Consider the following 14003-nt stretch of genomic DNA (forward strand, 5'->3'; position numbering starts at 1 on the left):
AGTCAGAATTTGGCGTAAACAGAATGAGAACATGGATCCATCATGCCTTGTTACCACTGTGCAGGCTGGTGGTGGTGGTGTAATGATGTGGGGGATGTTTTCTTGGCACACTTTAGGCCCCTTAGTGCCAATTGGGCATCGTTTAAATGCCACAGCCAACCTGAGCATTGTTTCTGACCATGTCCATCCCTTTATGGCCACCATGTACCCATCCTCTGATGGCTACTTCCAGCAGGATAATGCACCATGTCACAAAGCTCGAATCATTTCAAATTGGTTTCTTGAACATGACAATGAGTTCACTGTACTAAAATGGCCCCCACAGTCACCAGATCTCAACCCAATAGAGCATCTTTGGGATGTGGTGGAACGGGAGCTTCGTGCCCTGGATGTGCATCCCACAAATATCCATCAACTGCAAGATGCTATCCTATCAATATGGGCCAACATTTCTAAAGAATGCTTTCAGCACCTTGTTGAATCAGTGCCACGTAGAATTAAGGCAGTTCTGAAGGCGAAAGGGGGTCAAACACAGTATTAGTATGGTGTTCCTAATAATCCATTAGGTGAGTGTATTTAAGTGGGTATAAAAGGTATATTTAACTAAGTTCTCATAAAGGTGCTAATAATAAATAATAAATGTGTAATTAATGTTAATAAAAATCTCATTAATGTTTGACAGGTATATCAACAAGTTTCTAATTAAGCCTATAACTGTCTTATAAGCAATAATAAATGAGTTAATTGTGCTTTAATTACCACTTATATGGACTTATATGTTTGTTTATAAGCATCTTATAAGGTCTTATAAGTGTCTTATTAACAGTTAATTACTGCTTATTACAAGCACCTTAAAATAATATGTTACCATCTCGTTTTTTGAGTCTGACAACATAAAAGGACAGTTGTGATTTCCATTTTTGGTTAAATTAAATTGCTAACTGCGACATTAATGCTAATTTTAATCCGTATCTCCTGCATGTGAATGCAAATGTTTGCTAATCATTTTTCTTATATCCTAAGTCAATGCTGCGATAACAGCTTTTTTCTGCTGATCCCAAGTGGCCAATAACATCAGTTTTTGCAGTTTTTTAAATTTTTTATTTGCTACCTCGAATGATATACTTGAAACAAATATGTTTGCTGTTAACAATTCAGTTATTAAAAAAATGCTTTTAGAAAAATTGGCATGTGTATGTAAGTGTAATGTATGTAAATGTGATTTTTTGTGGATGGCAATGTGAGTGGCAATATCCACTGCCACTAAGTCTGGGTTTAGCTGATGTCCCTAGTGCCAGAAAAAGAATAGCTCTTGTCAGTTTGGATATTAGTATATGCACCCAGTGTGTCACCACACTGACAATTCATCATTAAATATAAAAGAAAGAAAGTGGAGTGTTTCCCTTGCACGTATGACATAGAGCTGACAGATGCATGTGTTTTGTTTGCTGTAATTATAACAAGTATTACATGTAGTTGATCAATTAATATGTTCATATTTAAAAAAAAAACAAAAAACAATACAAAGTATTTTTAACCCTTAACTGCCTTAAAAGAGACATGTAATGATATTATGCCAAAAAGCTACTCTTTAGTGGAAGTATGAAAGTAAAACCCCTACATAAGCCTACATTTCATGGTATTTTTGTGTTTAAATATACACATGTCATAAGTTGAATTTCTTCCCCAGTGGTATTACTTTCCAGCAATAATGAAGGTCCAATTTGATGGGTCCTATATCATTAACTTGTAATTGTCATAATTGGAATACAGTGGCAGTATGCTCTCACACCACATCTATCACTGACATGACAATGCTCTTAGAAAAAATTAATAACAATGTAAAGTGAAGGACAAACATAATTCATGCATACTTTTAAGAACTCAATATTTAATGGCTCAAGTAAAATTCAATGACAAGAAAAATCATTTCACCATATGGAAGGTCATTTTTTTCATAGATTTAAATGGGATATCTTACAACGGCATGACAACACAGACTGTATATAGCTTAACTGACCAATACAGATTTGCTGGCAAGCACTGAAGCCTTCTGTCAAAGCAAAGTTGACCTGACTCACTGATGACTAATTTACAAGCATATACTTAAGTCTTATATTTTGATATAGTTTTGTACAAGATACATTTGTGTGCATAAAATATTCTGACAAGGTGCATGCCAGAATACACATATGTGCACACACACTCACACACACACACAAACACACACGTTCACACATGCAAGGAGACACTAACGCTCCCTCACACACATACAAGATCACTTATAAACACATTCAAACACACTCTCATTAATATTATGCATATGAATCCATTTACATTACAACAGAGATTGTCATCTCATCACTTCTTATGTTTTCCCTTTTGCTCAACATTGCAAATTCCAGAATTTAGCCTGTAGCCTTTAGTCTTTACTGTATGTGTATTTGCAGTTTTTTAACCATTACTAGTACTTAGGGGTACTGCTATATACAGTTTAAAATCCAGTTTTCCTGACATTATAGATATTTGTGTGTACGTATAGAGGCATAAGTGAAACGCACACTTCACAAACTTTGACATTTGTTGTGTAACATTTGTTTTGTTTTATAAGACAGACAAACAGGTAGAGCAGTAAACATCAATACTGACATTGAATCTAATGATGGATGCATGAACTACATAGTCAAGTGTCAAAACGCCTCGTGGAAGTCCAAACAGTTCATGCAAATCATGACACAAATTGACATGGTAATAATGACACACATTTTGAATAGAAATGTTCTGAAAAAATAAAACAACTATCTTCAGTTTTATGTATACCATGTTAACTGTTCGGGCAGAGGAAATTAGATAAATATGAAAAACAAACAAACAGTGAGAGCAGAATCATGCAAAGTGAAAACCCATGATCACCCTTAACATTTTGCCTATTTCACTGTGTTTTGTGAAAGATGAAAACCTCCTGACACGGAGCAATACTACTTATGCGGAAGAGCCTCATCCCATAAAAACTGTTGCACATTCATATGGTAGACTATTTGTTTGAAAAGTAAATAAATAAAACACCACTACTTTTAGCTCTAGAAAAGCATATGGTAAACAAAAACAGGACTGCAGTAGACATAAAAGTCATGTTAGTATCAAAAGCAACATCCTGCAGATGTACATTCGTGCAGTTATTAAACTAGTATTACCTCTAGAAGTTGTCTTTCAAGTAATGTAGCTGCTGCAACATTACAGTACATAGGAGTTATGTAGGCAGAGTAAGTTAAAAGGAGGTGAGGTTTACACATAATATTGTGCTTACTGTACACATGTGATTGGATACATTATTTCAATCACATCTTTTATTAAAGTGTGACAGTGAATTATCCCATATGGATATTCTCTCCCTCCATGATATGAGGAAGGGCACAATTTCCTGTGTCATATTAATAAACACTCCAACAGCAGATAATGTATGTACTTCTCATTGTTAATGAAAGGGGAAGTTTCTTAAAATCCTAATTGTTATTTTTCATTCAGATTTATTTTTGTTGAAAAGATCCAACCATGAATCCATTTGACTACTTATTCACATAATTGTGAACATAGTCTGAAAAGATTTGTGAGGATTTTGAGGCAACTTTTGGATCATATCACAAGTGCAGTGGATTTTCTTTTGTCAGTGAGTAATATTCCAATTTTCAGTGACATCATGATGTATGCTTTCTTTGATATGTGCTTCTTCTGATTTTATGATACATGTCTATACTATAACAAAGAAATGAGTTGGAATTGAAATTGGTCCCAAACAGGGACAATTTCATCTATAGATATTTAAAGCAGAATTTATTTATGTTGCTTGTTTTGAATTTATTTAATTTCTGTAATTGACTGAGTCAAAATTGAATTGTCCCTCTCTGTGTCCTTGACACACTGTTCCTTTAAGTGATCATTTCACTGAGTCCCAGATAAATGCTCTTAATAATGATAAGAGTCCTGACCCAAAGTATCAGAGAAAATAGGTGTGGTAGCTAAGAGCATGCAAACACAATTTGCCTTGCACCCTCCCACGAGAATGCCACATTGCATTATACATTTAGGCCTGTTCCCAATTTGCAAGATGGTACAAGAAAATGAATCGCATGAATCATATACCTGATGATGCAGACACCTGGCTTGGATGTTACTGGGAAGAAAAATGGATATCAGCAAAGTCACTTATTGCTGTAGCAATAGATTATACTGCACCCAATCTGTTACAGCAGCAAGTTAGTCTGAAGTAGTTATCATCATCAGTAAAATTTACACACATAGTCAGTGAGTGTGTGTATGATGGAACCATGGTGAGGGGCAGCCTGCAGGGAGGTCCTTTCAAATAGTGCCAATGCCTATTCTTATGGTAACTGCAAAAATAACATTATCATCAATAATTCAGTCAAACTCAGGGCCCTGAAGATATTCTTGCACCCTGGTCTATTATTCCAGTGTCAACACATAGTAAAAACTCATAATAGAAACTTTGCAGCCAAACTGATGTATGAAAACACACAATGGTAATTAATAGCAAGACCAATAGGTGCTATTAATGATATTATGGGAAGAGAAGGAACGGATAAAGCTGATATTTCTGAGTGCTTGTAACCTGTTCATGTTTGCATGTTTCTGGCTAGCCAAGAGACCCATTCAGGCCCCCTAACCACAATGAGGATCACTACTGAGATCACACATCAAAGTAACTGGACTGAGAATTTCACAATTGGCTTTTAGCTGTTAATATGTGAGTGTTTCTGAGCAAGAAAATGTGAGACATAGAAACAAAGGCAAGGAAACAAAAGCTACGTTTCCAAAGTGCATCTGTCTGAGTCTTTCAAGGCTAAGCTACTGAGATAATGCTAGAAGTGAACACTTTCTTAATAGAGTTGGCAGAGATGGAGCAACCACAATATGTGTGTGTGCAGGAGTTTGTGTTTTTATTTTCGTATATTTTGTGCACTGGTCCGTGGTGAAAATGTAGAATGCAAAAAATTACTGGTGCTGTCTACCATTGGCCTAGTTACGCTTTGTAGACTTTTTTTTTATCCTTCTGCAGTCCCCTGACCAAAATAGACTTCTGAAACACGTTCAGGCAAGACAAAAGAAACATCTTCCACCACCAAAGGAGTTTGTGCTGCGTGTTATACAGAGCAATATTTCACTAGAACTTAAACAGACACACCATCCACCCAGAGCTCATAATTAACATTTATCCCAATTTAGCTCACTCAACACAAAGTACTGTGTTTGCATGTGTTTTTCTGCACGAGAAAATGGTGTTTTAGGACACTGTTCCACTAAGCTTTGCCCAACGAGCTTAAAGCATACTTTGCCCTTTCTCATCACTAAGCAAACATCACTGAACTGAAAGCAAAAATTTTTCTGTGATGGAACTACTTTGGTATAGAACTAACTTTGTTTATTATACATGGGTCTGCTATGTTAAGACTTATATTTCCCTCCCTATACCTAAGCTGACAGACTGATCGTATATGATTTTGTCTGAACAAGATCATCATGATTGAATCCATTCTCAGATGCCTTCATTAGTAAAACTGAGCTGGTCAAAGTTATTCAAATTATGCATACCTCCATTCGTACGCATACATACTGATCATAAAGTCACTGACAAAAAGCCATCTATGGATTGAGTCACATGTATGTCAGGGGCAATGAAGATCTGTCTTTTACTCTTATAACTGGTGCTCATGTAAGAAAGAGCTGCTGCCCCCGCCAGTGGGCGTCTGCTGCCCGGGGGAGGAGAAGCTCGCCAGGGGGATGACTTTGACGGGGTCCTCCTTCTTACTACCACAGTGTCTATCAAGGGTGTTGTAGAACTGTGGCCGGTTGATCCCTTTGTCCAGGTCATCTTTTTTGGGCACAGACCTGCCCAGGGTATGGCGACCATCCATGACCCCGATGCTGCCCATGTTAGCTTTGGCTCCACGGGCAAAACTCTGCTGGAAGCCAAAAGAGGGCATTGTAACGGCGATAGCGGTGGTGGTAGGGGCGGAGTTGGGGCTGCCAGCACCCTGGAACTGGGCCAGGGCTGGGGGCATCCAGCAGCTGTCGGAGTGGCCCAGGATCAGACACTCCTGGGTACAGGTCTCAGAGGCCTCAGCCAAGGCTTTCTGCAGGTTCACCTCAATGGCTATGAAAAAAAAAAAGGAGAGGAAGAGAGAAAGAAGAAAACAACATAGTTAATCCAACAGGTCAGAACATACAGAGAATGCAGCTGGAATGCAGTGCTGTAAAAGCTCTGAATGAACTCATGAATCATAATGTAAATAAAAGAAATTTGTCGCCTTATCAGTGGTTGACCCACAAAATGTCAGCCTTTTAGCGAAATGAAAGTCAGTGATAAATGTTTCATTTCATCTTGTAATGAGAAAAACACCAGCAGAGCATTTAATTTCCATTGGTATTCCCATGACTCTGTCTGTTTACCTACAATATGTAAGGAATTCCCTGTAGCTTAATTAGAGTAAGAAAAAAAATGTCTTGCTGTTTGTGTCTTGGATTGGACTACTGTATTATATATTTAATGAACATCTTAACAAAGCATTGTTTATTGTAATCACTGTCAATGTGGCACACCTCAAAACCTTTTGATCTTTCAGAAACCAAAATAAATCTTGTCAAGTAAGAAAACTAAAATAGGGAGAACTTGAGAAAAAAAAATCCTATTATGCCAGGATCCTGTGAGCATTAGCATATTCAGGTATAATTAATATAGATGGTTAATTGTGGCAGCATTTAGGTTGCATGCTTGGAAGGGAAGAAAAAACTGAAAACTGAATGAGGAGGCCAGTGGGCAAGGCTAAGCACTCAAACTATCTTATCTCATTATCCCGGCACTGACATCACATGTGGAATGAGTCTGGGATGAGGCCTCAGCATTGAGCCTCAGCAATAAAGCCTGTCAAGCCAGATAATTAGAATGTAAAACAGTGTGCACCAAGGCAACCAGGAGCCTGCAGTGTTATGTTTCTGAGGCCATGCAAAGGAAAGAGGGGTCCTCATTCAAACATCACATCGCTCCTCTAGGCCTCAGCTTCAAGCTGTCATGTAGAAATTATTTAGTATATTTGCATAAGTAAGAATGCTATAAATAATTAAGCGGTCTTAGACCCTAGTACACAGGGGCGACTATTTCCTTCATGCACACAAGTTCTGCATGCTCTGTCTAATTCTATTCCAGAGACATCTGCAAATCTTCTTTCCACCTTGTTTATTGTTTTATGGCATTCTACAAAATGAAAATGAATATTCTGATTCCTCTACATTAGTGATACCAGTCTGGCCTCCCAAAACTATCTATATTGTCATATAACGGCCCAGTGCACTCACTTTTTTGTATTTCTGTGCCACCGCAGATTGAACAGCACAGCGTCAACTTTAATTATGAGAGCAGTGTCTGAAAATGAATCGCCTGGTATAAATTGTGAGGATATATTTGGAGTGCCCACGTGGAGTCAAATCTGTCCTCTCCATATTGAACTAGAGCCTTGGAGCAGGAGTGTATAAATCCCCTGGGCGGTAAATGTGTCACCTTTCAGAGGGTCACTAACTTCATTAAGGCAAAAATGGATGCTGCTTTCTCATTCTCTGAGCTAGGACAATAGGGCCGAGCCAAGTCTCGGCTGTGCCCTGACTCAATCTCTCTCCAAGGGTTTTCTGCTGTCGGTAATACCTTTTCGGGGTACTGCCGGTTTTGATGAGGTAATGCTGTTAGCATGAACTTGTTATTCCACAAGCAGTTACTTGGACACACAAATACATGTTCCTGTTCCTAACAAAAATGCACACATTCAAAGGTTTGTCTTTGCTGGATTTCCTCCCTCCTCCTCAAATTTAAATGATCAGTGCATCCAAAGGTGAAACTGTCTTTAACTTAGTTCACTTTACAGATGAAAGGTAGTCTGTGTCTCCATGACTTCACACAACTTGAACTCACAGCAGTTCTGTGTCAACAGCCTTCAGTGTCTCCAGGTTTTGCATGCAATATTTCATTTCCAGCCTTTCCAAAAGACATGGGCCTGTACTATTTTCTATTCCTGTGGGATAGTGTGGATAGGCGATGGCGGGTTTGGGAGGGTAGGAGCACGTCGTGAGTGATGTCGCTGACAGCTCTGGCTGCTTTCGTCAGCTAGAGGTATGCCGCAGCATGCTTGTGATGCTGTCTTTTGTATTCAGGGGAAACAACCGTACCCCGTGGAGCTTTAGGGGGGGATCACACATCACTGACGCCATGGATCCCCTGATGCTGAGAACATTCTTTTCTACATTCCTTTAAGGAAATTTGAATGGCAGACAAGTGGGGATAATGGCAAACAATTGGGTGTAATAGACAGTACGACTGGGATCAGACCTACTGTTCTCATTTGAGATGATTCATCTTTACTGAGCAGTGACTATGTCGTTGAAACAAAATTGTGATACCTTTTTAGTTACTCTGTAGAGTCGACTGAGCATTTATTGCAAGTTAACCCCTTGAATAACTAACTGCTGTTCACCCCAGAAATGAAGTGGTATTCAATTCATGTTCAGATTCAAAACAGCCTGCAGGCAAATTTGACTGCTCTGTCATGAGGTAATCTATTATCCATGGTCTTGTTGCGTATTTCGAAACACCCCGCAGTGCCACAGTTCTACATTTCTATTTGATCTTATGGTCATATGCAAGGTCAATACCAGTACCCTACAGCAATCTTGTTCTGCAACATCAACACATCCTTTGGCCAGCCACAGATCGAACAATGCTGCATCCACCTTCAGCTGACCTTCCATTTGTACGGTCAAACATTACAGCATGTATAAATATTGGACTTGTGTAAGAGAGAGGTATGAGAAAACTGCGTGGCATGCAAAGGAATCCCCAAAATTGCTTTTTGTACTAAATGAAAATACTGGGCAAATTACAGCTTGCTATTTGACTGGGCACATGGTGGGTTTAACGTGGCGCAAATGCTTCTCTATAATATTTTCTAATCCAATTCAGTAGCTCTACAAAACTTTTTGAGACTTACATCACTTTTTTGTTCAGACTTTGAAAATATGTTTAGGACTTTAGTTAGTGTTGTTGTAGCAGAGAAAAAAAAACAGTACAGCTTTTGATATTATATCATACTACATCCCAGGAAACCAATTCATATTCTAATTTAAAACAATAATCATGCATGGTGCATCAGTGCCTTCACTACAATTTTGAAAAGAGTGGTAAATATATTGTAGGATTATTCTGGTTACATTTGTTGTGTGCATGGCCATTTCTGTTTTGGATATTAATATAGGTTGTAATGCTGAAATAATAAGCAGCAATTACATTTTTGGCCCATGCTGCTGCATGCTAATGGCAAGTTTATTACACAGTCTGTAATATATATATATACATAATTGCTTACATTTCAGCATCAAGGTAATGTAATTTAGCCATGATAAACAGAGCAAGGCTCGATCCCATGAGGTTGTTCAAGTGCTATTTTACAAACAAAATGTCTGGAATCTTGACATTTTATGTCTAAGTAATACATATATTGCCTTTGAATTATGCTGGTATGCATTCAGTCACACTTGTTTTTTTTCCCTGATGGCCATGAAACGCACTAAGACAGGCAGAAACACAGGCACACTGCTAGGATGCATATTAGCCGGCTGATCTGGGCTTTTCACCACAATAGCATGAAATATTTAACATGACAGTTGATGATATTTACTGACAGAGCTTGTTACATCTTGATGAGCTTCACATTAAGGTCTGCACACATATCACGATTCAACTTATTATTTCAGCATGCACAAACTCATTATTGCTAATTAAAAGGATAATTGCATGCATCTAGGACATTAAGTTCCTCAAACAGCCATCAGGAAGGTGGACTTGGCAACCTGACTCATCCTACAGTGTTAATTGGTGCAGTCTTTTCAATTTCTAGCCTGAAACATACATGCATCCAACTCATGTACTGTGAAATGAAAACTTTATCCTACAGACAGCCTTCTTCTAGCATTCACTGCGATGACTTAGAAAGCTAAAAGTTTTTTTTTCAAGTCACGGAACATTCACAAAAGTGAAAAAGTTCATATATACTCCAGAATGTAACTATGCCCCTCATCAGCGGGTTTAATGGTGCCAGAAAATAAAATAAAAATGCAAAGAAGATTGAATTCAGCTGCACGAGATGTTTTAAAATCGACTTGTCTTTCATCAAGAGCAATAGAACCAACCTGGAGTACTATAAGTACTACTGCTCATGAGTGCATAAATATTATCATTATCACATTATGTGTTCTTGTGTGATAGGGGATGAGATGAAACCGAGAGTGAGAAAAAGAGGCACAGAGGGTACATGAGCATGTATCTTGAGACCAAAAGATAGAAACACAAGAATATGGACGATTTTTTCAAACAAATAGAATCTCAGTAGAAATAATTGGGTTTGTAATTACCAAGACTTTATCAGTTCACTCGGCCTTATACCCTCTCCAAATGTACAATCTGGATAAGCAAATGGATGGTCATTAATAATAATAGCGCTATTTAAACCCCTTGGTGTTGCACTGAAAAGAGAAATGTCATTACTTTCATCACAGCTCTGGCAATCATCATTTGAACAAGAAATGTAAGACTAATGTCTCACTTTCACAGGACTACAAATACAATTGACGCATTTCACCATCCTCCCTGCTTTCTAGGGGCTCAAATTTAAGATGCACACTTATGACTGATTTATAGTTTTGATGACGGGTACTCATATATAAGTTCATGTTCTATCCCAAAGCTCATGAGAGTCTGGTTTCTCTGGGTTGTAGGAATGAGAACTCTCTGCCAGTCCTGCATATACATTACATTAAAAATGAAATAAGAATATTTAGGCTCAGAAGACTAGGTCTGTGACTTCTCTGTAAAAAGCCTGTCTCTGGCAATGAGTCTAAAAGTTAAGGTTTCTCTGCACGTCAGACTGAAATGCTATTTGGTTTTCTTTTACTGTTATCAGGAGGAGGTACAGTATAATCCCTGGCAAAGGCAATAAGAGCTGTCATTGTCACTGCTGACAAGGATGTGGAGGAAGAAGTAAAATTCCATTGTAGCAATAAAAACTTGGCATGCTCTTTGGAAGGCAGAGATCAACTGTGCCGCAGAGGTCAGTGGTGCCATGTCGGACACTGACATGTGTTATGATCTATAAGGTGCTGCACTGGTATAGACAGCTACTGCAGAATTTCATTAACAAGATTTTATTATAGAATGTGGACTGAGAAAATAGACATATGTTGTCATCAGTGATGACATGGCCTGAGAACTGCATTCGAGTGAATTACTGCGATAAGGCCGTAGTGGACTGAAACATACGTTGGGTATGAGATGGGTATCGTGAGATATAAGAAATAGCAAGACCATTGCTCCTCTCTTCTTTTTTTTTTTAACTTTTTAAAACAAATAGTGCCAGATGCAATGAATGGCCTTTTTTAAAGGAGACAATGTGATGCAGATAAGAGGGGAGCGAGGTTGTCCATATATACTCTGGACTAATTACTTTTGATGCACTTACTGAGACGCTGCTGAACATGGTGAGTCTCTGAGCCACATACGTATTTATCAGCACTTGTGGGACCTATACAGTTCCTCGCCTGTAATCCATCTAGCCTTGTCTACTCTCGACCCCTTTTGCTTTCCAAGTGTTTGACCCATTGTAACTGAAAGTAATTGCAGGCAGAAAACAACATCTAATGATTACTTTATCTGGGAGTCTGAGAGAGAGTGAAAAGTCACAGACAGGTACTTTCAACAAAAGGAGGAGGCCTTTTTGTTCCCGACACACAATTTCAGACAACAAAGAATATTATTGACTTGGCTGAGATTAGAACACCAAAACAAATGACAAAGCACAGAGAGAGGACAAAGTGCACAAAGAGAGAAAGGATCTCTTGAACAACCCAGTGCCAAGCACTTGCTTCTTTCTTTTTGTTACCATTGATTAAAAGTATGTTGTAGGTTGAATCAACCATTCCTCCACTGAGAATATACAACACCAACACAATGTACAGACTTAATTTAATGTAAATTCCTTTATCTTAATGTCACTTTTGCTGCCAAAGGGAGAAAAAACACCTAAAATTTTCAGATCACCTCAGTGTAAAAATGTTTACCAAAAACCAAGCCACGACATCAGCAATCCGAATTGTATGATTCCCATCAACAGAGAACACAGTTGGGAAGCTAGAACACAAAAACAGCTTTCTTCTTGACACTTGACTTTTTGTGTGTGACATTGGTTGATTACATCTCCTTCATTATGTCTGGACCACTATTGGGCCTCCCCTCCCGAGGACAAGATGCCGGTGTCACCATCAACACAATCAGGCCTGGCCAAATACTCAGCATGTGCCAGATAGATGAGAGGTGCAAACACCCTAACAGTCTGCAATCAGTGCTCATCACCACAATGACACACAGAGGAGGAGGCACAGAGTTTCTATGGGGGGTAGAAATACAACACATGCTCATGTAGATGCACACACACACACACACACACACACACACACACACATATACCTGTGCTGTTTAAAATCTCATACAAGAGCAGCCATTCATTCTCTTCTTTCTGAGTCTTCACTGCAAACACTGGATGATACTGTGGTTACACTGTAGGTGTGCTGTCACTGACAAGGAAGCAATACATAAATACATATTTATAGGATTAAAAAAATGTGAATCCACCTTAAAATTCATTGCACATGGATGAATGTCTGAACATTTCCATATTGTGTAGATAATGTGAGGTCTGGGAAATGAAAATAAAGAGTGTGGAATGAAAAGGACGTGAAAATATTTTTGAAGGATTAAGAAAGAAAGGAAAATAGGCTGATTAAGTGCGACCTGACAAAGTTGGCTGATATTTGGGAGGAGATTGGATTGTTCCAGCAGGAATACTATCTAAACAATCATGATTTCTTGGAAATGACTTTGATCTAAAATGTAAATGTCACTTATAACACTCTTAGCTTTTCTTTTACAATCAAATTAAAAGCTGATTCAAAGCAGGCCCTCAAAGAATTAAACCTGTTGCATTAGGAGCCGGGTGCAAAGACTGGATGTTTTGAAAGAATAGCTAATAAAAAACAAGGCCTCCGCTTCGCATGATGGAGGAGAGGCTAGAGAGACAAACTGTACAGCAGCCACCACTGTGCGACATCTTGTGTCATGTAACGAGCAAATTCATCACACTGACCCATTGCCCCCAATTATTATGGGAAACAAGAATGAATCAAATTAACATTGAAGAAGCCCTAAGAACTGGCAGCCTGTCTGTGTAGCCGATGGATTCAGCAGGAGAGGAGAGGGTAATAAACAAGGTGCCACTGCATATGCTATATATCTTGCAGTCATTGATGATTAGCTCTGTTTTCCCTTAGCCATACATTACCGTTATTGCTTCCATGGCCAGGCAGATAGGAAGTGGATACAAAGGCATCGTGAAGCTCATCTTTCAACAGATAACTGGCAGGCTGAAAACCACTCAGCACCAGCAGCAGCGTGATTTCAGTGCATGAGTGATCCGGGCATGCTGAAAATTGTAATCTCTTATATGACAGAGCTGAGAGGCTGCTGTACAGTTTTTGTTGTGTTTTTCTAGGGTGTGTGTTTATTGTACAGTGAGGTATTTCTAAGTGAAATCATTCAGTGTAGTCACAAAAAAAAGAAGTCTCTTGTCAGATGTCAACAGCTCAAGTCCTGGGCTTTTGTCCTACTACAGAATCCTCAAAATGTGTAATCTATATGAGCTGTCAAAGTCAGGCAGCATACACTCATGCTATCCCTTTTTCTGTTTCCCTTTCTTTCTCCGTCTTCAAAATGTTTTGAGGACAGCTTAGGCATGAATGCATATTGTATACGGTATTAGTCACAGTCATTAGTGATGAGCAAACTTATATTTGTAATATCAGTGTGTAGTGTAGCATGGTAAAGGTTTTAGTATGAGGGG

At 38.6% G+C, this 14003-nt stretch overlaps 1 protein-coding gene across 2 annotated transcripts in view; it reads right to left on the bottom strand.

The window, feature by feature from the left end:
• Positions 1–1871: 1871 nt before the first annotated feature.
• pcdh11 (protocadherin 11) overlaps positions 1872–14003 on the bottom strand; it is a 138240-nt gene continuing 126108 nt past the window's right edge. For both annotated transcript variants that reach the window (XM_046030611.1, XM_046030610.1), the window contains one exon: positions 1872–6169. In XM_046030611.1, coding sequence (XP_045886567.1) covers positions 5712–6169 — 458 coding nt within the window. In that variant the 3' untranslated portion in view covers positions 1872–5711. The remainder of the gene's footprint in view (positions 6170–14003) is intronic.

Source organism: Micropterus dolomieu, linkage group LG19, assembly GCF_021292245.1.
Source record: "Micropterus dolomieu isolate WLL.071019.BEF.003 ecotype Adirondacks linkage group LG19, ASM2129224v1, whole genome shotgun sequence".
In the NCBI taxonomy this organism is placed as follows: Eukaryota; Metazoa; Chordata; class Actinopteri; order Centrarchiformes; family Centrarchidae; genus Micropterus; species Micropterus dolomieu.